The following is a 24580-nucleotide window of genomic DNA, read 5'->3' on the forward strand; positions in this document are numbered from 1 at the left end:
TATTCACGAGAGCACAGTAGAACAGAGACCTGATAAGACCCTGAGCTGAACTGCAAGTCCTCCTTTATCTTCTATCTTGCGATCTACACACACCTGTACACATATCAAATGACTGGCCTGGATCTTCCACGCTGTTGTTATTTCTTCAGGGCCATGCTTGTCCAGCGCACGTGGTGCTGTGTGATACGTGCATCCATTGTCATTGCTCATTGTTTGAGGGTTAGTGTGTCAGTAGTGGGTCTCTTTAAATGTGTTTTATATGCAGTGATTTTGCTGATACGTATCGCAGTAAATTGAATGTGCTCTTTATTTGACCATTAAGTTTCCTAAAGAGCATGTCATTAGATCAGCTTCGTGATCATTAATTCTTTTGTAACGTATGAATTTTGGAGAATATCCGCTGGACACAAATTGCGTTAGCTGCATACCGGATGCGCTGTTTTCATTCAAATCAATATACGGAGAAGACGTATCCGCGCAGTGCGGCTGACACAGAAGAGCGTACGCAGTTTTCGTCCAGCGGATATTCTCCAAAATAGCGCTACGCTGACGTAGAGGAGACGAACTGTTGAATAAGCAGACCCCTTAATCTCTCTCGATCTATCCTCTTAAGGGCCTTAGCTGCTGTTGTGTCCTCGTTGCCTGTTTGTTTCTCATGCGTCAGCTGACAGTGCAGGGAGACTGGTTCGCTTATGCGCAGCCCAGTGTGTGCTGTGTCTTGCCCTCTGTCCCTCCCTTCTCACTCTATCTGTGTGTGTGTGTGTGTGTGTGTGTGTGTGTCTGGAGTTTCGTGCTTCCCTGATCTACAGTTTACCTCATGTTTGTGAAGCTGGATCAGTATCTGTGTGTTTTTGTGGGTAGGTAGAGATGTAGTCTTGTTTAGCATGCTCACACTACCCAGATGCCCACTTGTGATTGGCTGAGCTCGTGTGTCATGGGCTCCTCCCACTGGTTACTCAGCGTGTGCACTCGTGCACAGCAAGTGAATGCCTTCCCAGAAGGGGGAGGTGCTGTCATGCCTTGGGTAATCCACATGTTTGTGTGAGTAAGAGAGAGTGGCAGTGGCAGGGTCAAAACAGACGGTGGGGAGGTGTGCGCTGGGCCGAGGCATCCAGGAAGTCTACGCCTATAGATGATTACAAGCACACTTACAGAGAAGCATGTGACATTTTTTACGTGCATGTCTAAATTTCCAAATGTCTTCCTTATAAGAAGTTGCATTAATATAAGCAGCCTTGACAGTGCTCTGTCAAGATGTGAGTAAGAGGTATTTTTGATCGTCATCACAAAAAAAACCCTGACATGACCAGTTATTTTATATATACTTGTTTTATAAATAGAGAGGGACATAAATGACATAAGTATATATGTAATGAGATATAAAGTATAAAATTACATTGGATTACGTTATGATGATGATTTTTTTTATACATAAAGCAAGCTATAAATTATACATATACATGTACACATACATAGAGAGAGAAATAAATTAATTATATTCATATAAATTCATATCTAATATAAATATATATGTATATTACATTGTATTACATTATAATGATAATTAATTTATAAATACAAAAATAAATAATACATAAATTAGTATCTTGTAATGATAGTATGTCTCTTTTTACCCAATACCCATATCTATAACTTATCACTGAATTTATTATTCTGCAAGTTATTTTTTATGGACAAGTTAGCGAATATATTTACAACACATCTTCCTCTATTTTAAGTTCTTTCTCATCCAGCTGTTTATGTCTCTTACTGGTTTCTTGGGTTCTTTGTTTTGCTTTAGCTGGACTTCTTTAATGATAGATGGGGTATTAAGGAAAAAGCCAGCCATCTCTAAGTGCATGTGAATGCTGGCCTTGCATTCTTCTTACCTGCTTTATGCTGCACAGCAAGATGACATTTCATTGTTGCAGCTTTTTAAACTATAAACTTGAGGTGCTCCCTGCCAGTTCTTAGTGCATGTGGAAAATGCTCACTTAATTATTTCTCTGTTTGAACTCATAGACTCTGAAGAGGAAGGAGAAGGACTACGAGCATGAGATGGAGCGTTTGGCACGGGAGAAGATCGCCTTGCAGCAGAGACTGGCCGAGCTCAAGAACGAGCTGAGTCAGCGGTTGGACGTGATTGAGATCGACCGTGTTCTTCGACAGACTGTCCAGCCAGATGATGACCAGGCCTCTACCTCCACTGCCTCAGGTTAGTCCTGCAGAAGACCTCGTCTGCAGGTTTCCATGCTAATTGACAGCATGCTTTTTGACAGAGTTTAAAAATTCACTTGATACATTTTTGTCCTGAGATTTTCTTGTTTAAATTTGGTACAAGCACTCATTGCCCGTTTTTAAAAGTTATGTCTTTTGAAAAGTCTTTTGAGCTTTCTATATCTCAGAAAACCCTGAGATGAAATGAACCACAAAGAATTTTGAATGTATCATGGTTTCCACAAAAGTATTATTATAATATATTATAATATAAGAAATGTTTCTTGAGCAGCAAATCAGCATATTATTATTTAAAAGTAATAAATGAAAGAAATAAAGGAAAAATGAAAGAAAATAATAATATTACATAGCATTATTTTGTTGTATTTTTAAGAAATGTAGCCTTTGGGATCATAAAACACTTTACATTAGCACTAAAAAAAAATCTTACCCACCCCAAACTTTTACACGGTGCAGTATATATATCCTAAAAATGGTAAAAAGTACACTAAATGGCTTCAAAGCTAATGACAACTGACTGAAAGCTTTTATTTAGATTTTGTTTTTAACTTGAAACAATCCAGTAATAGTTTCTGACCATTTTTGTTGTTGTTGTCTCTACAGAAGGTGAAGACAACATTGATGAAGATATCGAAGACGAGACGCCCAGCGCCTTACCCAAAGTGCCTGCTGTGCTTCAGCCAGATTTAAATAAGTCCCGTCCTGTGTCATCCCTCATAACACAGCACATCCCCATCCCTCACAAACCATCAAAGACTTTACCCCCCTTTCCCTCAGCTCAACTCTCCCCCATCACCGCCACTCTAATCACAGCTTCTAACGGCCCAGCATCCGCTCCTGCCGCCCAGGTGGTGACCCCACAGACACTACCTCCAGCCCAGACCCATATAGTGACCACGGCCAGCCTGCAGCCTTCTGTCATCGCCCACGCAGGATCGGCGTCACACGCTTCCGTCATCCAAACCGTCAACCGCGTGATCCAGCCGGGCTCCAAGCACATGGCCCACATCGCTCCTTCCTCTTCAAGCTCGGTGCAGCTGGCCCCAGGACCTCAATCCATTAGCCACATCACTGTCGCCCATCTTCCAGCAATCTACCCACAGTCCGTCACAGTCACACAGCCGGCAGTCATGAGCCACATCGCGCAAACCCTCTCTCACAGCCAGATAAACGGCACTTCGGTGACCAACGTGCAAGCCAAGCAGACACCAGTGGGCGCTCAGATGGTTACCCATCACCCTCAACTGGTGGGCCAGACCGTCCTCAACCCAGTCACAATGGTGACCATGCCCTCCTTCCCAGTCAGCACGCTAAAGCTGGCCTGAGGCGCTGACATACAGACCCCCAGATAGAGTATAGACACTTATAGACTGGTCTGCCCTGTTTGAGACCGCCACTACATGCAGCACTGCATTCAAACGAACTATAAAGCTAAAGGACTCAGTACATTCCAAATGAAAAGAAAGTATATAAAGATGACACAAAGAAATTTATTGAATGTCTACTATATAATGATATAAAATAAAAGACAAAAAGAGATGTTTTATCTTTATGTGTGGGCAAAGGCAAAGTCTAGAGTGCTTGTGTGCTGCTCAGTGTGTTTTAGGCTCTAGTGGAGTGTATTATGATGAAACTGTGCAGCGATCTCAGCCTAGATTGACTCTCAGCCAGCCTAATATGTGTGACTACTAGTGTAAATGACTTAATGAAAAGGCAGCCCCCATAATACCTCACACTAACTCCTCAACTAACAGCACACCTCATGTGAATGCTCTTCTCAGCTTCCAGGTTTAATGTACTGTGTCGAATCCTCAACCAGTTCTTGAAGTCCCTACAGTTCTTAAAGACAGAATTTTGTCGTTCCAACCTGTTTGACTTTCCTTTTTCTGCTAAACATGAACACAAACTGTTTTTGTCAGTACAATAAAAGTCAGTGGGGTTCAAAACCATACAGACCCTGTTGACTTTCATTGGACAAAAAAGAAAACACTTCAAAATAGCTTATTTTTGTGTTCTGCAGAATAAAGAAAGTTGTAAAAGTCTGGAACGACTTGATGAATGAATAATTTTTGTTTTTTTGGGTCAACTTGCTTTAAAATCAGTTTTCCTGGTCAGTTTGGTGTCATATTTTACCACTATTGTTGATGCAAGATGTAGCATCATCATTACACTGGAGAAATGATTTTCTTAATATTTCTGTTTTTTTTTTGTTTTTTTTTGTTTTTTCAAATAGGCTATTTATAAATTCTTATAGCAAGATATAATTACAAGAGAAGGAAGATGAATTAAGATATTAAATGTATCAAAATTAAGTGAGCTTTAAACAAGAAAAATCTTGTTTTCCTTTCAATTAAGCTTTTTTCTTGCCTCACATAAGCATAAACTCACTGAACTTTGATACGTTTTAGAAAACAAGACTTAATATATCAAGCCATTTTGTTTTGCTATTGTATAAATTTAGATTTTTAAAAAGTTAGGTTTTTACTGGAAATCAAGACAAATACTGAATAAGAAAATCATTTTTGCAGTGTACAATAGTCAATCATGATGTTGATTTGTACATTTAGACACCTGGAGCGTATGTGAGATGTTTCTATTGGAAATGATAGTTTTACAGAGTTTACATGATTTATCTGTAGTGCTCTAGCTGGCATAGACACTACTGCTGTGTGACTGTCATGTGAGTCGTGGGAATCTGACAGGAGTGCCTTTAACGTTGTCAATCTGGAGTCCTGTTCAATGCTGCACAGACGCCCCCTATTGTTCTCTTGCTGCACCTGCACTCTTTAAGTTATTCACTAACAAAGCCACCTACTTAAATCCAGCACAGTGGTGTATGAACCATATTAAATAGCCATTAGTTTGCAACAGCGCAAACATTGTTCTGGATGTCATTGCGAATGTATTCCAACACATTCATTGCCTTCATCTTGCCACTGGTGATAAATGTTGGTTGTTATATGTGCAGGAAATAACTGCATGGTTAATTTGTCATGTAGCAGAGTGTTAAAATTACATGCATTTGTGTGTTTGTGTAGTGAATGCGTTTCTCAGAGGCTTTGTTTTTTATGTTTTAGTGACTAATAATGTTGCAATTGGAAGGTGGATTGATCTTTTAGGCTTCAGGAGAGTTGTAAGAGTCTGAGAGATGGTGAAGGATTCATGGATGGGAAGATGTTTGTATCAAGCCACACTGACCTGCAGGTAGAGCACAGCCTGTATGTACACAGAGATTTGATTTAAAACTAACACTGTGATCCCTGGCGGTTGTTCCAATAAGAGCAAGCCAGGTTTACCAATCACACTAGCATTATGTTGTGCAAGAGTCCCTGCATTTGTTTTGCTTCTGTAAGCGTGTGAGAGAAAACACATTGAACATTTTTATTTTGGCTGTCAGGTTTTAGTTTTGTGTATCCACACTAGGATGTATACATTCTTAGACTAAGTGATGTGGCTGTTTTTGCATGTAGATGGATGATTCTTGTTTCAGTGCTAAAGTTTTTTAAAAATATGTTCTTTTCAGTTTCTGGGACCATGTATAGTTATATATATGTCGGGGCAACTTTTCAGACCTCTTTCCACACTGATATTATATATATGCGTATATATAGAGTGTGTTTTCCCTATGGAGAAAGTTCAAATTGTATATAGCCTGTAAATTTGGGGCTGCATATAGACCTAAATGTCCATAATGTTGTAAGAGGAGCAAAAATAAATAAAAGAACAAATGTTGAATAAAAAATAAATCTTGGTACATTTACCTATTGTTTAGTAGTCATTTTTGGAAAATTAACAGGCTAGTGAAAGGATAGTTCACCCAAAAATAAAACTGTCATCATTTACTTGTTTCTTCTGTAGAACACAAAAGATATTCTGAAGAACGCTGTGAACCAAATAACATTGGAACCTTTTGAATTCAGTTGTATGGACAATAAATAAATACCCTTCTTTTGAGTTGAAGAAAAATCTTTTGGAGAAAACGAGTAGCCTAAATGATGACAATTTTCATTTTTGTGTGAACTATCCCTTTAAATTCTTACGCAGTCTGTACAATATTTCTTAAACCTCTAACAGAACTTTCAGCAAACCACTTACAGTTGGTAGTTAATCCATATAGTTGACATGAAAACGAGAATTGATTATTTTTGTTTCTCAGCAGTTGAGAAGTCAGGCCAACCATTTTTCTGAGTGTTGTTTGTGTATAAAAATGAGGTTTTAACTCCCACCCTGATCAAACTCACCTAGGGCCTGTTTCATAAAACATGTTTACCAAATAAGCCAGGCTTATTTCAGTTAGCCGTTACTTTTCACGTTTTACATGTTACCCTTGGGAGATATTATCAGGAGACATGGTGTTAGCTTTCACTGTTATGCTGATGATACTCAGCACTATATTTCTTCTTGGCCCAGTGAAACACACCAAATTGAGAAACTTACTAATGCATAGTCGATATAAAAAACTGGATGACGAGTAACTTCTTACTGCTAAATTCTGAAAAAAACAGGTGTTAATTATCAGACCTAAAAACCCCACATGTAATAACCTAGAACACTATCTAACACTTGACGGCTGCTCTGTCGATTCTTCTTCATCAGTTAGGAACCAGGTGTGTTGTTTGATAGCAATTTTTCATTTGAAAGCCATGTTTCTAGCATCTGTAAAACTGCGTTTTTCCATCTCAAAAACATATCTAAATTGCGACCTATGCTCTCAACATCAAATGCAGAAATACTAATTCATGCGTTTATGACCTCAAGGTTAGACTATTGTAATGCTTTATTGGGTGGTTGTTCTGCACGCTTGATCAACAAATTACAGTTGGTCCAAAATGCAGCAGCTAGAGTCCTTACTAGAACCAGGAAGTACGACCATATTAGCCTGGTTCTGTAAACACTTCATTGGCTCCCTATCAAACATCGTATAGATTTTAAAATCTTGTTAATTACTTATAAAGTCCTGAATGGCTTAGCTCCTCAGTACTTGAGCGAGCTCTTATCACATTATAGTCCTCCACGTCCGCTGCGTTCTCAAAACTCTGGCCATTTGATAATACCTAGAATATCAAAATCGACTGCGGGCGGCAGATCCTTTTCCTATTTAGCACCCAAACTCTGGAACAATCTACCTAATACTGTTCGGGAGGCAGACACACTTTGTCAGTTTAAATCTAGATTAAAGACACATTTCTTTAACCTGGCTTACACATAACACACTAATACACTTCTATTATTCAAATCCGTTAAAGGATTGTTAGACTGCATTAATTAGATCAACCGGAACCGGGGGCAATCCCATAACACATGATGTACTCGTTACATCATAAGAAGAATGACATCTACGCTAATATTTGTCTGTTTCTATTCTGTTTCTCAGCCCGTGTCCGGATCAGATGGTGGATCGGCGCCGGGAGATGAAGTATGTGGCCCTGATCGTTGGCGGAAGCCAGACAGCTGGATGAGCCCCGGGGACATATCCCCAGTGACGACCTCAACTTAAAATACAATAAAACTTAAAATAAAACAAATAACTAAAAATATAATAAAATACCGATCTACATAATACTATTATTGTTAGAAATTGCAACAATATAAAAATAGAAATATAATACATTTATACATTTAAAATTTTTATTAAAACAATAAGTAAACAATAAATAAACAATAATATCCTGGCCAGAGGAGAACTGCCCCCCCGACTGAGCCTGACCATGGTTTTCTCCCAAGGTTTTTTTTTCTCTATGTCACAGAGGGAGTTTTGGTTCCTTGCCGCTGTCGCCTCTGGCTTGCTCAGTTGGGGACACTTAATTTCTAGCGATTATCATCAATTTGATTTCACAGATACTATTTAAACTAAACTGAGCTAGACAATGACATCTCTGTATTCAATAGTGAAATGCCTTTAACTGAAAATGTAATGTTTAATATTATTATTATAAATTACTGACACTCTATCCTCCAATTTGATACTGTTAAGTGCTTTGACACAATATGTATTGTTAAAAGCGCTATATAAATAAAGGTGACCTGACTTGACTAATCAAACCCTTCATATGTGGTTTTAAAGTTTGGACAGGACTTCACCTCATGTCGCTCCGTTCATCTTCGGAACACAAATTAAAATATTTTTGATGAAATCCTAGAGCTTTCTGACCCTCCCATAGACAGCAAGGCCAAGGGTCCCACCATGATCAAGGCTTAGAAACGTCAAATATGACATCAGTGGTTCAACCGCAATTAGAATAATTACTACTAGAATACTTTGTGTGCAAAGAAAACAAAAATAATGACTTTATTTTTACAGACACATGCTGCTGACATAAAAGACGCATGCGCTGCACCTTGTTTACATTGAAAGGAGAGCACGTGCATGGATGCTGAGGAGAAGAATTGTTGAATAAATTTGTTATTTTCGTTATCTTTGCACACAAAAATTATTCTCGTAGCTTCATAAAATTACAGTTGAACCACAGATGTCACATGGGCTGTTTTAATGACGTCCTTACTACGTTTCTGTACCTTGATCTTGGTAGGACCTTTGCAGTCTATGGAGGGTCAGAGAGCTCTCGGATTTCATCAAAATTATCTTAATTTGTGTTCCAAAGATGAACAGAGGTCTTACGGGCTTTTGAACGACATGAGGGTGAGTAATTAATAACAGAATTTTTATTTTTGAGTGAACTATTCCTTGAAGCTTACAGTAAATTAATTAATTCAAAATAAATTAATAAATTATGCATTTGGTGGTGGCTGCTTCTTTAAACTTTAACTCCAAGTATTATATTTGTTATATTAAGTATTATATTTGATCTTGCATTGGAAAACACTGTAAATATGTTTGGTTAAATATGTATTTTTAACTGTACTTTTGTGTTTTTCAATGTAAGATCAAAGATCTATTTTATGGGCTATTTTATGCAGTACTTAGAGATAATTATAGGACCATTAAATAAGATAACTCCAACTCTTTGCATAAACACAGACACAGATGATTGCAAAAATATAATTTAGTTATGATACCATTACATTTTAACACTGTTTATGACGACACATGCTGACTGCCTTTCATTCACTTGACTCTTGATTTGATCTTGCTCTGCTTGTGCACAGGTTATCTCATCCACACAACCTTGAGTGCTGTCGTTATCAAAATCAGCAGCGTGATTGTCATAACCTTCCTCGTCAGACCCCGGGGCAAGAGCTCGGTTCAGTGTAGGGACGGTGTTAAACATGATGAAACCAACGAGGATCACCACCAATGACACAATATACAGTCCTGAGAACTGAAGAAGAACAAATGAGGTGAAAATGGACTGAAATACCTTATACAGCATTGATGGACCATTTGTAGAAAATAAAATACTGAAATAAATTAATATAAATTTAAAAACAGAGTTACATGAAGTGTGTACTGAACATTCAGTATATAAATGAATTACTCAGATATTTTATTTTTTTGGTGAGGAAAGTCAAAGAGTACAGGTGCATCTCAATAAATTAGAATGTCATGGAAAAGTTCATTTATTTCAGTAATTCAACTCAAGTTGTGAAACTTGTGTATTAAATAAATTCAATGCACACAGACTGAAGTAGTTTAAGTCTTTGGTTCTTTTAATTGTGATGGTTTAGGCTCATATTTAACAAAAACCCACCAATTCACTATCTCAGCCAATTAGAATACTTCATAAGACCAATAAAAAAGTGAATTTTTATTGAATTGTTGGCCTTCTGGAAAGTATGTTAATTTACTGTATATGTACTCAATACTTGGTAGGGGCTCCTTTTGCTTTAATTACTGCCTCAATTCGGCGTGGCATGGAGGTGATCAGTTTGTGGCACTGCTGAGGTGGTATGGAAGCCCAGGTTGCTTTGATAGCGGCCTTCAGGTCATCTGCATTGTTGGGTCTGGTGTCTCTCATCTTCCTCTTGACAATATCCCATAGATTCTCTATGGGGTTCAGGTCAGGCGAGTTTGCTGGCCAATCAAGCACAGTAACACCATGGTCACTGAACCAGCTTTTGGTACCTTTGGCAGTGTGGGCAGGTGCCAAGTCCTGCTGGAAAATGAAATCAGCATCTCCATAAAGCTTGTCAGCAGAAGGAAGCATGAAGTGCTCTAAAATCTCCTGGTAGACGGCTGCATTGACTGTGGACTTCAGAAAACACAATGGACCAACACCAGCAGACGACACGGCAGCCCAAATCATCACTGACTGTGGAAACTTCACACTGGACATCAAGCAACATGGATTCTGTGCCTCTCCACTCTTCCTCCAGACTCTGGGACCTTGATTTCCAAATGAAATGCAAAATTTACTTTCATCTGAAAAGAGGACTTTGGATCACTGAGCAACAGTCCAGATCTTTTTCTCCGTAGCCCAGGTAAGACGCTTCAGACGCTGTCTCTGGTTCAGAAGTAGCTTGGTAGTCCTTTTCCTGAAGACGTCTGAGCGTGGTGACTCTTGATGCACTGAGCTTCAGTCCATTCCTTGTGAAGCTCTCACAAATGTTTGAATCAGCTTTGCTTGACAGTATTCTCAAGCTTGCGGTCATCCCTGTTGCTTGTGCACCTTTTCTTGTGAAACTCTTCCTTTCAGTCAATTTTGCATTTAATATGCTTTGATACAGCACTCTGTAAACAGCCACACCTTTCAGTAATGACCCTCTGTGACTTACCCTCTTTGTGGAGGGTATCAATGTTCGTCTTCTGGATCATTGCCAAGTCAGCAGTCTTCTCCATTATTGTGGTTTCAAAGAACAAGAGATACCCGGAATTTATACTGTAGTGATGGTCATTAATTGAAACTCAAATGTAAATATTCTAATGTTTTGAGATACTGATTTTTGACTTTCATGAGCTGTAAGCTCTAATCATCAAAATTAAACAAAAAAATCTTTTGAACTTTTTCCCGACATTCTAATTTATTGAGATGCATCTGTAAGCTGAGGACGTAGGGGACTCAAAAAATCTTAACACATGAAAGAAATATAAAGCTCCATGTCACAATGACCCAGAATATCTGAGATAAGAATACAAGGACACAGATACTGCTGCCATTTATGCTAATTCTGAATGTCAGGATTAAAAAGATCATCAGCAAATTACCTACTTTTTTTTTTTTTACTTTAATTTCTTGTTATTTCTACTCAGCATTTATTTTGATAACGAGTTTTGGTAATGAGATCCTTTGTAATACTTTTATTCAGCAAGCATCCATTTAATTGATTAAAAGTTAGAGTAAAGACATTAATGTTTAAAAAAAGAGAGAAAGATTTCTATTTCATATAAATCACTTTTGAACATTCTATTCATTAAAGATTCCTAAACAAAATGTGGTTTCCACAAACATTTTAAGCAGCACAACTGTTTTTATCATTGATAATTTTAAGAAATGTATCTTGCAAATCACCAAACTACATAAAAAAGATTGATATTTATAAATAATTTTGTAAAATAAAATATGTCTCAATGCATTATTTTACTCACAGTGTACTGGAACAAAAAGAGCCCAAAAGACAGGCTGAAGAGGTCTCCAGTGAGTAAGGAAAGATTGACCGCTGTGGCACTGCTCATCTTTATCACCACAGGCATGAAGCTATAGAAGCCGTACATGCAGAGCGCATATCCAGCCAGGATAAGAGCTGATGAGAAAAGCGAAAAATCACACCTCAGATGATGTCATTGACATAACTGAAAAGGATTTTCATTTCACATCGCAGTGCTTTACCAATTTCCCATGTCCACTGAATTTTAGCCACTTCGTTATGTTCGAGAATCCCTCTGTAGGTGACAAAATAAAGCACTGCAGATGATGTAGCGCTGACGTCTAGGAACAGGTCTACTTTTTTGGTGATTTCTGAACAAATCTTACAGTTGTATTGCACTGATGACTGAACCGAAGAGGCCGACCATGCCCAGAAACTCCACCCTGCTCAGATTCTTCACTGTGTATTCCTGGCACACATTAGAGATGGCATACAGAGTGGCGCTGACTAGAACCAGACCATCACCGAGGAGAATGTCACTTGCTGTTATTGATACAGGAATGAATAATGGTCATGGTTTGACTTACATTACATTTTATGCTATATTTATATATGTTCTGGAGAACCAGCTTGCTTCTCACAAGATCCCTGGTCCTGGCCAGCAAGGATATCTGCTCCCACCATGGCTCCCACCCCAGCCAGACATATACATACAGCTACGTAGTGAATGACCCTATAGCGGGTCTTCAGGAAGAACCAGGACAAGATCATCAAAACCGGGATAATAAAGCAGTCCAGCAGCTGAAATGCAGACAGTAAGGTCAAAGTTAGTCAAACAACAGCTTGAACTGAGAATTTAAATCAGGTTCTGATTTTGTCAATGTGTTACACGTGACACGCTTTTGAAATGAAAATTCAGAACCTTCTCTACAGTTAAAAAGTTTGGGGTCAGTAAATTTGAGTACAAAATTGATAAATTTTCATTACATTTTTAAATATATTAAAACAGAGACTGTTATTTTCAATTAGAACAGTATTTCACAATATTGTTTTTACTGTATTTTTGATCAAATAAATGCAGCCTTGGTGAGCATAAAAGACTTCTTTCAGAAAATGTACCAACCCCTCACTTTTGAGTGGAAATGTAAGCACAGTGTATATCATCACATCCAGAAAAAGCTGTCACCTGTATGCTGGTTAATGTGGTGTACTGATATGCTTTCACCACTGCGTAATTTGCCTCCACATCTATCAGTCCCAACAATAGATACTTCCACCATTTTGTCTTTAAAATCTGCAAAATATTGCCATCACCTACATTAAAAGAGAGGCAACCTGAATATTACATGCCAAAAAAAAACTTGGATAACAGTTGCAGATCTTCAGTGATTGAACAAGAATGAAACACACTTAATGAAAGTAATTAAATTGCAGATGATGAAATACCTCTTCTGAAGATCAGTGCCACGGTGTAAGTGATGCTCAGAAGGGTGTAATTAATGAAGCTCTGCAGCATTGGTGCATTCAGATAGTAAACGGAAGCTAGATACTGAGATGTTACAGCAGTCCCACAGATCAGTGCTGAGAGGCCTTGTCCCATCAGCAAAGTTTTGAATAGTTGCCTGTAATGGACATTGACTGGAATAACTGTGCACCATTTGATGAGGGTTTTCATACTGGTATGCACTATATAAAGTGGAGTCCTCTGAATATAAAGTATAATGTATTTAAAATATATTATTATTATTAAGCCTGACAGTGTTGCTATTGTTAACTCTGAACTATTAAAAATAGTTAATGTCCTTATCAGTAATTGAAAAAAGCAGAAAAAAATAATATATAAATATTAGATAAAAATGCAAACTTAAAAAACTATTTAAATTGCAATTAACTGAAAAAATAAATAAAAAAATTAAAATTAGAGCTAAATAGATTTTTAAAAACTAATAAAAATGACCAAAGCACATAGCAACAATTATAAACTTAACTTCAAAAACAAAAAACAAACAAAAAAAAAGCTAATTCAAAGTATTAATAAATACTACAATGGGGCATAAATAATACTAAAACAGCACTGAACCCTGACGATCATTTTGTACAACATGACTTGAGATCCAAAGAGCAAAGTAAAAAAGAAAAAAAAGAAACACACCAGATTTTCAATGTGGTCTCAAACTTACTGAAACCAATGTATGTTTGCATTCACTCACCATGTGAAAATATCCCTCCATTTATGCATTCCTTCTCTTATTTTATAGCAGAGAGTGTCCAGCTGCTCCTGAGGCATCTTGTGTCTCCTTTATGGACTCATTCATGTCTGAGACAGAATCTCAGTGAATAATAAGATCAATCATTTACAGTTTAGGAAACAAAGTACACAGCAGCAGGGATCTTCAATTCACAGTGAGCAGCTAATCTTGAACTTTAAGATAGAGAGAAATAGAGCACAGTAGTTCATATTTCAAACCATAAACCTGTTCAGACTCAAATGTATGCTGCATGTTTTTCATTAATTAAAGAGAATTGGTTCATTAGAGACATCAGACCCTTCTTTGCTCTCTTTTTTATTTGTGCAGTTGAGTTTCCTCACCATTTTATAATAATAAATCTGCTCCTCCTGCCTTCACATCTCAGATTGTCCCCAGTTTCCTTTTCAGAATCTAAAAACTATGTTTTTCTGAAATCTAATATCACTATAGGAGTTGGTGATATGCTATAGACCAATATTATGAATGACTAACCTCAACAACTCTACAGTGTTTTGTGTTGAGTCTCCAGCGCCACAGATGGCGCTAATGAATCATGTTTTTCCTGAGCACCGACACCGGTAAAGAAGGGGAAATAACACGACTGTTTACTGTTCACAATGATGGAGGATGAAGAATTAGAGTTTGTGGAAGATTTGGAGGCGATATTACACCTTACTCCAGAAGTGCAGCTGGCCATTGAGCAGGTAACGTTAACTCGGATGAGTTTCTGTTTTTAATGCAGTGTCAGAGAGAGAGCACACAAGCTGTCAGCTGTTGTCTTCTCTAGAGATGCTAATAGCCCGTTTAATACATCTCCATTAATGCTCACAGTTTCAGTTAAGTCTGGTTTATTTGATTATGTTACGTATTAGTTTACGTAGGTAACGTTAGCTGTTGTCAAAACTGACTTTAAAACGACAGACCAGCAAACGCAAATTTGTTATTGCTAGCTTGTTATTGCTAGCTTGTTATTTGAAGGGAGAGACACCTGACACATCCAGGGTTTTCAAAAAGGGAGTAAGTTACGTGTAAAAAAAGATGAATAAAATAAAGAATTTGCACTGTAATGCATTATAACAACTGTTAGTCTGTTTACTTAATGAAAGGTAGCAGAAAGTGCTAAGAAAATTTAGCTTCTGTTTATACCGATGATCCAAGGGCTTGCTAATAGTCTAACTTAGCCCCTGGTTTCACAGACAAGGTTTAAGACTAGTCCTAGACTAAAATGTAAGTATTGGCTGTTTCAACTGAAAAAAAAAACTTGCACTGACTGATCATAAAATATATCAGTGCCTTTGTTTTGTCTCAAGATGCACACCAGTAATGTTTTTTTTCTAAGCATGTTTATAAAAATTACTTCAATGTCCTAATTTAATTATGGCCTAATCCTGGTTTAGTCTAAGCCCTGTCTGTGAAACCGGGCCTAGAAATATTAAAAACCTTTAAAATGGTCAACATAGTTTTATCTCTAAAAGAGTTTTTGCGTAAACATTTATATAGTTAAACTGACTATTGGTCCAAGTAGAAGTACTCTGAAATGCATTAGTTAATAAACAGATCTGTCTGTTTAATAATATAATGGTTAGTCAAGCCATATTCATTCTTCCACTATCTCCATTTAGTCCAGCATAAGATCAGATCAGTAATACAGCTAGATCTCTTGATCTATTTGTTAAGGTGCCACCTGAACAGACTGCAGTGTATAAAAGCTTGTTGGTCACTTCAGACTCACAGATCATCTGATCCCCATTCAGCAGAGCCTGCTTTTCTGGTCTTGGCTATATCATATGTTATCTGCTCATTTGTTTTAGGTTTTCCCCAGCCAAGACCCTTTGGATCGAGCCGACTTCAATGCTGTTGAATACATTAATACATTGTTTCCAACAGAGCAGGTGAGTCTGAATTAGTATACTTGAGCAATGGTCAACATGATGAACGTATATCCTCATTCAAAACCTTTTTTGTGTATTTAAGAAGCATTATACTGTTATAATATACTGTTAGCATTAATAATACAAATAATTAATAAATCTAATTTAACACCTATGTTTAGGTCACCCATATTGATGCAAGTGACCAATAATTGCTTTACATTACTGCAGAAATGTGTTCATATTTTTTTGCCACTAGAGGGCATTATGCTCTCCAAGCATAAACAAGTGACTAATGAGATGTTGATTATTAAAAGAGATAAAATTAAAGAATAGTGGATGTATTTTAATAGAGATGTTTTTTTCCCCTACAAATCTTGTTTTTTAATTTTTTTGTAGTCTTTGGCGAATATAGATGACGTGGTGAATAACATTCGACTTAAAATCAGGTGAGTTTTTCATATTTAGACCCTGACATGGTCTGCATTAATATATGGAGTTTTTTTTAGGTTTTCAGCTTATTCAGTTGGTATTGTAAATAATTCTTTTACTCAGACGGTTGGATGACAACATCAGGACAGTAGTAAGGGGACAGACTAACGTGGGGCAAGATGGCAGACAGGTGAGTCCTTTCGTTACACATTCATAATGTCATCAACATTACGCCACATGGGGTTCTAGGTTAATTGTGGTTCAGAGTAATTTTTTTTTTTATGACTTTCTCGTCACACTTCATTTTAAGGTTCAATTCTGAGTATTAACAAACTATTAACTATGACTTTTGTCTCAATAAACTGCTAATTTACTGCTTATTAATAGTTAGTAAAATAGTTAAGTTATTAGGGATGTAGAATATGGTCATGCAGAATATGTGCTTTACAAGTACTATTAAATGGCCAGTATGTTAATAATAGGCATGCTAATTAGCAACTAGTTAATAGTGAGAAATGGTTCCTATACTAAAGTGTTACCGACTTTCTTCTGAAAGAAAGATATTCTGGAGGACATTTCAACTGTTTTTGTTCATACAATGAAGGTCAAACAACATTGGTCCCCATTGACTTTCATTGTGTGGACAAAAAGACCTACATTTTTAAAATACGTTCTATTGCACTCCACAGAAGAAAGTAAGTCTTACAGGTTTGGAATAACATAAGGATGAATAAACAATAATAGAGTTTTCAATTTTGGGCAAACTGTATGTGTTTTTGTACTCTGTTATCAAATCATTGTAGTGGTTAAAGCAGTTTATGAACGTTCCTCGTGGTGAACCACTCTCGACACCATGGTTGTCTTGTGCATCTCTTCCATCTCACATCTCTGGAAGTGACCAAGGCTCTTCAGAGTCCATGTGCTGTCTCTTCCTGGAAAGAAAGGCACACTTTACTTTGAATTTCCCTGTTCTCAGCAGCTATTCCATTCCACATTGTGGTTTAGTGTCTTGCTATTTCTTGGACCAGGCTGGAAATGTTGATTCAACACAGATCCGTTCTTAATCAGAGCGGCTGGTTGAGGTGAAATGCGACCTCTTTATTGAGATGTAGAAAGGCAGCGTGGTTTAGACCTGCGAGTGGGTTCTGCTGTTCCTGAATTACCCAGCATGCACTGCTTGTGGAAATTGGTTGTGTCTGAATGGATTGCCGTTAACGCTGGGCCACGAGTCTCACGGCCCGTAACCTTCGGGGTTGTTTCCACAGAGCAGAGGAAAAATCCTTTCAGCAGATGGAAGTGTGGATTACACATGTAGCTCGAGGCTGGGAGTGATGGTGGAGACAGAGAGAGAGGACTGGAAAGACCCGTTGCAGCTTCTTTTTTCTTTTTTGTTTAGTCTGTGCAGTATTTATCAGTGATATGGAGACATCCGTGTTTGGAACGGGATCCCAGAGGTCTGCTTGATGACATTTCTAGCTGTGTGGAGGAGGTGGACAGATGAGTTTGTCTTAACCGAGTATTTTCACGTTCTCCCTTGTGGCACAGAAAATGCTAAAGTTAGAATTGGTCATTGGGCGTCTTATTTGCGACTGAGTCAGGGCTCTTTGAAGTTTGGATGAAGCTGAGGGCCTGATAAATAGTATCTGAGACACAACACAGATGTTCACCCAGTTTTAAGACCCAAACGCCTCTCTGGTATTGTTATTGTATGCCTGCTGTGTAAATAAGTGACGTTTTAGTATCATTGAGATATTAATATTTTGAATTTGTTTTTATTTTTTAATTTTTCGTTTTCATTTTGTAAGGTTTTCGCAGGTCTTAAATCAGAGCAGAGGTTTTTTCCATATTCTAGAATCTAGTGGTTAGAAGCTATTAAGTGGCTTAAGCTGTTTGGTTTTGTAAAACGAATAAAAAGGAAAGGGAGATCTGTTGGAAGTTGTTGAAACTTTGAAGTTGCTTGTACAACCCATTGTCTGCTCTCTAGATATTTATATTTCAAGAACATATTGACGTATTATGTTTCCTTCAATTTATTTCTTTGCTATTTTTTTTGCTTAGTATTACAATCTTAAATTTACCTTCATAAAACCTACAGAAGCCCTGGTTTTAATTTTTTTTGTTTTGTCATTTCTATAAGTAGTAGTTTTTTTAATGTCTATATAGTGTTAATTAATTTTATTATAGCTTTAATTTGAGCTATTTTAGTGCATCTATTTAAACAAAATGAAAATGAGTATCTAGGCAACTAGTTGAAATAATTAGAATTTTGCTAAATATGTTAATTTTATTTTTATTTTTTTCAAGTAATGGTTTTTATGGTTTTCTCTGATGTGGATTTAGTGGAATAATCAGTTGTTCACCACACTTTGCTCTGTGTACTAGGAAAAATATACTTAGTGTCTTTGCCCAACTTTTCTAAACAACATTTTTTTGTGGTTCTTATCAGAACATTTACAGTGTGTGGAAAGTACTATTCTAGACTATTGTTAACTGACAACAACGTATTTGGAAATATTTTCTGATTTGGAAAAGCAGTTGACAATGTGGAGAAACTTGTTAGATGTGTGATATCTTTCATATAGGAAAGTCAACAGTGGGCCAAAGCGTTTGGTGCAAATTAATTGAGGACAACCCAAGCTTTGCCTTACTATTTGTCTCACGCAGGGTTTGTGCTAATATACATTATTTTCCTCAGTGCTGCAGAAAGTTCCATATAAAAAGTTTGCCATGTTGTTGTTCCCAGATGGAGCATTCAGATGAGATGTTTATAGCTGTCAGAGAGCCAGTTGGGATCAGGATGTCTCATGTATTTTTTGGCATCTGGAGCTGCTTATTAGGAATGCCTTCTCAAGAATGTAGTATAAATATTTAATCTAAACACAGGATGGAAAGTTTACTGCATGTGTGGTTTTCTATCAGTCGTTATAGACCGATCCCTGTCTGTCCCTTTGGAGTTGTTTTAGTCATTTCTTAAAATAAATAATAATAATAATAAAAAACAACACTCTTTTTTTTATTGATTTTTAATGCCTAGGTTTTAACCCTCTATTGCAAACATTACAAAAGCAAAGTGGAGTAATAAAGTTGACTTTAATAATTGATGATATAAAAAAACATGATAACTGCAACAGATGAAAGAAGTCTTTTATCCTCATGAAGGCTGCATCATTTGATAAAAATACAGCAAAACAGTATTGTGAAAAATTATTGCAGTTTTAAATAGTTTTCTATTGTAATATATATAAAATGTAATTTATTCCTCTAATGGAAAAGCTGAATTTTCAGCAGAATTTACTCTGATTTTAAAATGACCATATCCATTAAAATAGCGGTAACACTTTAGTATAGGGACCAATTCTCACTATTTTAGCTAGTTGCTTATTAGCATGCATATTGGCTTTTTATTAGTACTTATAAAGCATATTCTACATCCCTAATCCTACCCAATAACCAAACTTAACAACTACCTTACTAACTATTAATAAGCAGCAAATTAGGAGTTTGAGGCAAAAGTCATAGTTAATGGTTTGTTAATAGTGAGAATTGGACCTTAAAATAAAGTGTGACCAAAATAGCCATTTTTATCATTACCCAACATGCTTAATATCTTGCAAAATAATGAAAATTGTAGCTCAGAGATAACACTGTACAATAGAGGGTTAAAGCCAGGCACTTTTCTTCATAATATTTTCAGCATTTTAGGAAATAATTACATACAGGATAATTACCAGTAGTTTATGTGTGGAATGCTGTTCATGATTGACGACATAATCACTGAGGAAATAATCACACAGTCTCATTCCCGCCTGTCAGCATCTGTTAAACTATCCTAATGACCAACATGTTTCTTTCTCAACACTACTACATATTCTTCAGTCAAGTCACAACACTACAGGGAAATAAAGCAGGCATCCCAGCATCCATGTCGTCCTATAGTCTGTGGCCTGCCTAAACCATCTGGGGGGGAAAACATCCTGAAACTGCAAATAGAGTCCACATGCGTAGCAGCTGCTCTCCTTCCTGCCAGATCCAAAAAAAACTCTTTCTTATTCTCCTGATCAGCAGTATAAGAAGCAAACCCAGGGACTGTCCTCCAACAAGCCATCCATCTTTCTAACCTTTAGAAATCAGTTCTGGATGCACTACAACAACGTGGTCCCCTTTAAACTAGATGCATCCCAGTTAACACCTGGGCTCTAGATTTGCTTCTTGTTCTGAACTGTTAAAGTCAACACTGCAATTTGAAGAATGCTTTCATAGAAAGGAGGATGCATTGCTGTTAACACAGTGTGTGTGTGTGTGTGTGTGTGTGTCTGTGCTTTTGAGGAGGCTTGTAAAAGTGGTAAATTCCAGGGGGCAGCTGGTGCCGGCTGTTAGCATTCCATTTGCCTGTGAAGGAGCGAGGCAAAAGACACGGCCAAACTCTCTCTGCTCTCAGCTTAGGCACATCTCTCTAAATACACTGGCAATGGCTAGTATTCCCACTCATCCAGTGCTGCAGCTGCTCTTGAACTCTGCATTGTCAGAGTCCAACCACTGGCCGTGTGGCTGCAGTGGGAGGGGTGCCACTGGCCGTGACTGTGCATTCGAGTGGCCAGGAAGATCAGATCCCATCAGGGCCAAGCTGGGAACCTTGTGATGTGGTGGCATCAGGTGGGGCAACATGTGGAAGGGCCAACATTGCAGCTGCTGCAGCCTAATCCTGCAAGAATGTCAAGTAAAAACTGGTTTCATCAGGCCATGCGGTTTGTTCCCCACCCTGGTGAAGTGCGGAGATCTTCCTGCTAAAAATAATATAGTGGCTGAAAGGTCAGGAGACCAGGCAGGAAGCATGTTCATTAAAACATCATTCAGCCTGCATTTTCATATAAAATATGAGTTCGTTATTAATTGCTTTTGATGTGGTGGGAAAGATTTAGATTGAGTGTCTGTTTTTCTAATCGCCTAGTTTGAAAGCGATGAAACCAGCCCAACACAAACTCAACTCAAGCCAGTGAACTTCAGGTTGCTGTTTCACAGAAAATATCGAACTGAGCGAGCTGTAAGAAAACGCTACCACGGTGCATCTTAGATCTTTTGTCTCTTCTTTCAGGCGCTAGAGGAGGCCCAGAAAGCCATCCAGCAACTCTTTGGCAAAATCAAAGACATCAAAGACAAAGCGGAGAAATCGGAGCAAATGGTGAGTAAAAATAAGCTCTCCAGCCAGGAACCTAGTCATTTAAGTCCTGAAAGTCGACCCAGAGTAAATAGCCATTCAATACCCACCCACCCCAACAGGCTGGGTAACCAAGGCACAAGAAACTGTGACATCCTGTGGTTTTTGTCCACAGTGCTCTTTTTGAGCCCAAGGTAATGCACTGGCCATCTGTGAATGTAATGCAGTGCAGATCAGAGGAAGGGCAAGGGGAGGAAGGCAGGAGAACAATAGCAAAGCTCTATCCCAGTGTCTTCAATATGGTGAAGTCGTATAAAGAAGGAATGCATGATATGTTGGTACCATATAGGTTATTGGCTGATATTAAAATGTTTTTAGTATTGATTAAATATTTATAATAAATAGGTTTTCGCATTGAATTAATAGTAATTGACATGTGCATGTTTATTTCCTCTTGTTTGAGATTGGCTTTGCCAACATATAATAACACGTTCTTGAGAAATGTAATCTTTAGCAAATCTCAAAATGAATCTCCATTTTACACCGTTTATTACTGTGATGCTTACATTACCTTGTAACATTTAAAATGGTTGAAATGGGGCCTGTACCATGATGGTAGATGAACAAATTCAGAGTGTTTTATGGAATCCTTAATATTGGCCATTTATTGGTAATTTATAATATGATAATATAATAATATACTGTTCAAAAGTTTGGGGGTCAGTGTGAATAAAAAAAACAAACTTATTTAGCAAGGATGCATTAAATTGATCAAAAATACCATAAATATATTTAAATGTTACAAAAGATTTTGATTTCAAATGAATGCTGTTCTTTTGAACCTTATATTATTCATAGACTCATAAATATTGATCAGCACAATTGTTTTTAACATTGATAGTACTAAGAAATGTTTCTTGAGCATATTAAAAAGATTTCTGAAGGATCGTGTGACTGGAGTAATGGCTGCTGAAAATTCAGCTTTGACATCACAGGAATAAATGACATTTTAAAATATATTAAAATAGAAAACTGATTTTAAATTTTAACAATAATAATTGCAGCATGAGAGACATTTTTTCATAAAAATTAAAAACCTTACCAACCCCAAACATTTGATCGGTATTGTATAATATAATTTAATATCATATAATAAATACAATCATAATATAATTACTATCGTCCAAAATTTAAATATCTGTGTATCTCTAATGTATCTAAAAATGTGCTTCAGGTGAAAGAGATCACACGGGACATCAAGCAGTTGGACCACGCAAAGCGTCACCTGACCACTTCTATAACCACCCTCAATCACCTGCACATGCTGGCTGGCGGTGTGGACTCTCTTGAGTATGTTTATTCAAGATGCCTTCTCCCATGATCAGTCCATTTGCTCAGTGTGCTAAAAGCTTGTCTCATTGTACCTTTGCAGAGCTATGACTCGAAAGAGGCAGTATGGGGAGGTGGCCAATCTCCTTCAGGGTGTAGTCAACGTCCTCGAGCACTTCCAGAAGTACATGGGCATCCCCCAGATACGCCAGCTCTCAGAGAGGTAAGGACACAAGCCTCACTCCCACACTGTTTATTTCACTAAATCATGGTGCTAAGAGTCTGTAGATCCTGTTTATGTTGACTGAAGATGGGAAGGAACTGGTGTCTCATTATTTACTTTCCCCCAGCTCTTTGTTTTGGGCCTTTTCTAGAGGAGGTGCTCTCTCTGGTTTGGTTGGTGCAGTCCATGTCCCCTGCAGGCTCGGAGACTGGGCCTTTTGTTAGGAAAGAAACAGGGCTCCGGTCTCTTTGATTCTGCGCTTCCCTTTGCTTGTTTATGTTGGATGCTCTGATAAAGCTGTTGTTTCATAAGCAGATGGGAAGGAAGGGTGTGTTTAATGTGGAAAAATGATTCCCCTGACTGTTCCAGGTTTTAAATGTTTCTCTGTAAAAGCATGTATCCGCGGTTCCTTTTCAGTGCCCCTGTAGTCAAGTTTACCCCTTTGGTTCATAAGACCTCTCACAGACGGACCTCATATGTTAAACGCCGCCCTTGAGTGATGATGAGAGTTTGTTTGGTTGAGCATGCATTTGTATGTCAAGCGAATCCAGTGTTTTGTTAAAACAGCATTTAAGTTTGCCAAAGTACATCAGTGGTTTTTGACCGCTGCGTGACTCTTGGTTTTTTCTTGTCTGTTTCTTTTGTGGTGTAGAAAGAGATTATATTTGATGAGGGTGGGGATTGTGCCTAGGAATTTACTATGTAAATAATATTAGCCCCCCTTTGGTGATCAGATGGACTGATATTAGCCATGTTGTTTTGAACTACACAAGCTTACCACATATGAAGTCTTGAGGAAATTCTTGTGACGTCTAATTGGATTTTTGTGATGCTTAATATAAGTGCATGCCAAATATGGAGAAACTGAGATGCTTTCGTTCTGAGCCCGACTGTCCCTAAATGGAGATGTCTGGTTGGTTTTGAGGTGTGGCAGAGATGTTTGATCGGGGGAAGCAGCTGAGGGATGTGCTGTGGTTCAGACAGTGTGGAGGTCTTAATGGAGCTGGTGAGAGAGCAAATTGGCAGCCATGTGCCACGTTGAAGACTGGTGTCTGACTGGCAAGCGCATGTGTCTCCATCTCTCTCTTTCTCTTGCTCTCCCTCTGAGTATCTTGTTGTTTATTTTGGATGGCACTTGTGTCGAGTCTGCTTGCGCCAGCAAATAATCCAGAAATGAAAAAAGCATCTTCTAATCATCAAGTCATGGTTCATCCAAACTCTTTTGATGTGATTGGGCTTGCTTTACACAGCCTCTTAGATTTCTGAGACTTTGGTCCAAAGTACAATTTGGCCTTATTAGTTAATACAATTTGAATTTGCATCTGTTTTCTTACAAGTAGCTGTTATTTCTGTCTCTGTTCCATTTATTTTCCCAGTGCCAGTTGTTCTAAGAGCCGCCATCATTTAAAGAGATCTAGGTTCTAGGCTAGCTATTCCCTATAGATACTGGTACATAGGGATATACCATGACCAGGAATGTCAAAAGTACTGGTATTTAGTGTTTAGTTGAATGTAAAAAAGATGTAGTGAATATACCAGTTTTTCTACAGTACATGCTGGGCAAGAAAAGCTTTGTAGTGACGTGACAACACAAGGTCAG

General features: G+C 37.7%; 3 protein-coding genes across 4 annotated transcripts in view; 2 read left to right on the forward strand and 1 right to left on the reverse strand.

Moving 5' to 3' along the window:
• The window catches only part of LOC306853977 (max-binding protein MNT-like), a 22832-nt gene extending 16835 nt beyond the window's left edge, over positions 1–5997 (forward strand). Inside the window, exons 5-6 of the mRNA XM_079391720.1 lie at positions 2023–2215; positions 2842–5997. Of these exons, the coding sequence (XP_079247846.1) occupies positions 2023–2215; positions 2842–3563 (915 nt within the window). The 3' untranslated portion in view covers positions 3564–5997. The remainder of the gene's footprint in view (positions 1–2022; positions 2216–2841) is intronic.
• LOC306853817 (solute carrier family 35 member F2-like) lies at positions 5422–14014 on the reverse strand (the record flags this gene model as incomplete). Its single annotated transcript, XM_079391465.1, has 9 exons — positions 13932–14014; positions 13168–13343; positions 12908–13035; positions 12363–12522; positions 12108–12264; positions 11964–12016; positions 11723–11877; positions 9309–9518; positions 5422–5454 (listed from the first exon to the last, which is right to left on the reverse strand). Exons 1-9 carry the CDS (start codon positions 14006–14008, stop codon positions 5422–5424), a joined length of 1149 nt encoding a protein of 382 aa, XP_079247591.1. The 5' UTR covers positions 14009–14014.
• Positions 14015–14525: 511 nt separating this feature from the next.
• Positions 14526–24580, forward strand: part of LOC306853976 (vacuolar protein sorting-associated protein 53 homolog) — a 28319-nt gene continuing 18264 nt past the window's right edge. For both annotated transcript variants that reach the window (XM_079391718.1, XM_079391719.1), the window contains exons 1-7: positions 14526–14674; positions 15782–15862; positions 16241–16290; positions 16397–16463; positions 21366–21452; positions 22663–22778; positions 22861–22980. In XM_079391718.1, coding sequence (XP_079247844.1) covers positions 14588–14674; positions 15782–15862; positions 16241–16290; positions 16397–16463; positions 21366–21452; positions 22663–22778; positions 22861–22980 — 608 coding nt within the window. In that variant the 5' untranslated portion in view covers positions 14526–14587. The remainder of the gene's footprint in view (positions 14675–15781; positions 15863–16240; positions 16291–16396; positions 16464–21365; positions 21453–22662; positions 22779–22860; positions 22981–24580) is intronic.

The sequence above is a fragment of the Barbus barbus genome (genome assembly GCF_936440315.1).
Source record: "Barbus barbus genome assembly, chromosome: 34".
Classification (NCBI taxonomy): domain Eukaryota; kingdom Metazoa; phylum Chordata; class Actinopteri; order Cypriniformes; family Cyprinidae; genus Barbus; species Barbus barbus.